Source organism: Meriones unguiculatus, chromosome 21 (assembly GCF_030254825.1).
Source record: "Meriones unguiculatus strain TT.TT164.6M chromosome 21, Bangor_MerUng_6.1, whole genome shotgun sequence".
Taxonomy (NCBI): Eukaryota; Metazoa; Chordata; class Mammalia; order Rodentia; family Muridae; genus Meriones; species Meriones unguiculatus.
The window spans coordinates 3,559,898-3,562,310 of NC_083368.1; the positions used below are offsets into that span (position 1 = coordinate 3,559,898).

Sequence of the window (2,413 nt, forward strand, 5' to 3'; positions counted from 1 at the left end):
TCCAAGGAGAAAAATTGAAACTACTGTAAGGTTATTCAGCTTATTTCACTTATTTAAGATCAATGCACTGTTTGGAAAATTATTAATTCCACATGATATGTAAAATACTAATTGTGAGATTGGAATATAATAAGTAAGTCATGTGTGACATGCAGAATCAAGAATTCTCAAATTTTATATATTTAGTAATTGCCAGAAACAGTGTAATATAATGTCATCCTTAATTATTATTAAGGAAGAAAATGACTGGAATTCTCCTTCATATTAGAAAATATGGCAAAGGAATTAATAGAATGGAGTCAGGCAAAGTATATAGTGCCTAGATCTGTTTCATCCTTAGATCTGTTTCTGTAATTCATTTATATATGACATTTATGTATTTCTTCGAATGTAAAATGTGTATCAGAACAGGATCCATTTAGTTGCATGAAAGTTAAATATGTACAAAATGTCTACTATAGAATACTATTATTAATAATATTTAGTTAAGGGGGATGGAGATATGGCTCAGTTGTTGAAGAGCAATGGCCTCTTTTCCAGAGGACCTGAAATTTCCAGCAACCTCTTGACTGCTTACAATTATCTGTAGCCCAGCTTCAAGTGATTTGACACCATCACACAGACATATGTGCAGGAAAAATATCAATGCACATACAATAAATTAATAAATCATTAAAAATAATATTTAGCTAAACATTTGGATGATAATTGTGCATTTTCCCCAAAGGGTTTAATAATGGGTATAAATATGACTATTGCTATTAAATTTATCAATTTCTATAAAAATAAAAAATATTTCTTTAAAACTAAAAACCTTTTTGTTTAATTTCAGATGATCTAAGACTCACCTGTGCATGTGTACTCACCTAGAATTCATGGAAAATCATAAAAATGTCACAGAGTTTGTTTTTATGGGCCTTTGGGAAAATAGACAAATAGAACTGCTGTTCTTTCTGCTGTTTCTGCTTTGTTATCTGGCTGTCTTAATGGGGAACTCTGTCATTCTAATCACCGTCACATGCAGCCACTTGATAGAACAACCAATGTATTACTTTCTATGCCACCTCTCTTTCATGGACCTCTGCTACACTTCTACTGTGGTTCCCAGGCTCATCAGGGACTTGGCTGCAGCAAGAAAAAACATTTCCTATAATGAATGCATGACCCAGCTCTTTACTGCCCATTTGCTGGCAGGTGTGGAAATCTTCATCTTGGTGTCTATGGCCTTGGACCGCTATGTTGCCATTGTCAGACCCCTGCACTACATGGTTATCATGAACAGGAGGAGATGTGATATGCTAATTTTCACCGCCTGGGCAGTGGGATTCTGGCATTCTATTGCTTTACTGCTCATGGTGCTCAGTCTGCCTTTCTGTGGTCCCAACCACATCAATCACTACTTGTGTGATATAAAACCTCTTTTGAAGCTGGTCTGTAAAGATATTCGTGTTGTTAGTATCTTAGTAATTGCCAACTCTGGGATGGTGGTTGTTGCCATTTTTCTTGTACTAGTTGCTTCTTACATACTCATTTTGTATCATTTGAGGACAAAATCATCAGAGGGGCGACGGAAAGCTCTCTCAACCTGTAGTTCTCACATAATGGTTGTAGTTTTATTTTTTGTGCCCTGTATTTATACCTATGTTTTACCTGCAGGAAGTGAGAATAAGGATAAAGAAATTTCTGTGTTTTATACTGTGCTTGCTCCCATGCTGAATCCCCTCATCTACACCCTGAGAAACAGTGAGATGAAAAGCGCCATGCACAAGGTATGGTCTCGGATGTCACATTCAGAGTTAAGATAACTGAAGCAATCTTTGTTTCTGACCCTATGTTCCCAGGCCAGCTCTCCTTAGAAAGGTCGCAGAAATCTCGAGCTGTTTGGGAAGGAGGGAGCTATGAGTCAAAGAAGCTGCTGTGTCGACTCTATCTGGGTCAAGGTGATCCCAGGTGAGCAGGTTGTGGGAAGGCTGCAAGAAAGGCCTTGGTAGAGTACACACGTACAATGAGAAAGCCCTAGGTTCCTTTCCCAGCCACGGACATCTTCAACCACTTTAACCACTTCAATCCTCTGTCTCCCAAAAATCTATGAGACCCTGTTGTTATTGGTAGAAATTTAATCCAATTTTCTCATTTGTTTGTCTTTACTATTTCATTATTATTGAATTTTCCTTTTGTCTTATATTCATTATAAAATACTGGATTACATAAGGGCATTTTCATACATATACATAATATACTTTAAGCACATTAAGCTCCCATATTTTCCTCTCTTCCCCTTGGCACCGCTCTCAGAGCAGGTTTAAGTTTAACCCTATAATCTCCAAACCCACTATGCTTGAATATGTATGGAGTTATGCTTACAGGCTTTGGAATTTGGGAAATTCAGAGGGCACAACTGCCAGTGTAAATC

At 37.1% G+C, this 2,413-nt stretch overlaps 1 protein-coding gene across 1 annotated transcript; it reads left to right on the forward strand.

Moving 5' to 3' along the window:
* Nucleotides 1–875: 875 nt before the first annotated feature.
* Nucleotides 876–1,818, forward strand: LOC132649749 (olfactory receptor 4P4-like). The gene has a single exon (XM_060374114.1). It carries the CDS (start codon nucleotides 876–878, stop codon nucleotides 1,803–1,805), a length of 930 nt encoding a protein of 309 aa, XP_060230097.1. The 3' UTR covers nucleotides 1,806–1,818.
* The last annotated feature ends 595 nt before the right edge of the window (nucleotides 1,819–2,413 follow it).

What these genes read in the sequence shown, in the direction of transcription:
- LOC132649749 (XM_060374114.1), top strand. Translation starts at nt 876, where the DNA reads ATGGAAAATCATAAAAATGTCACAGAGTTTGTTTTTATGGGCCTTTGG.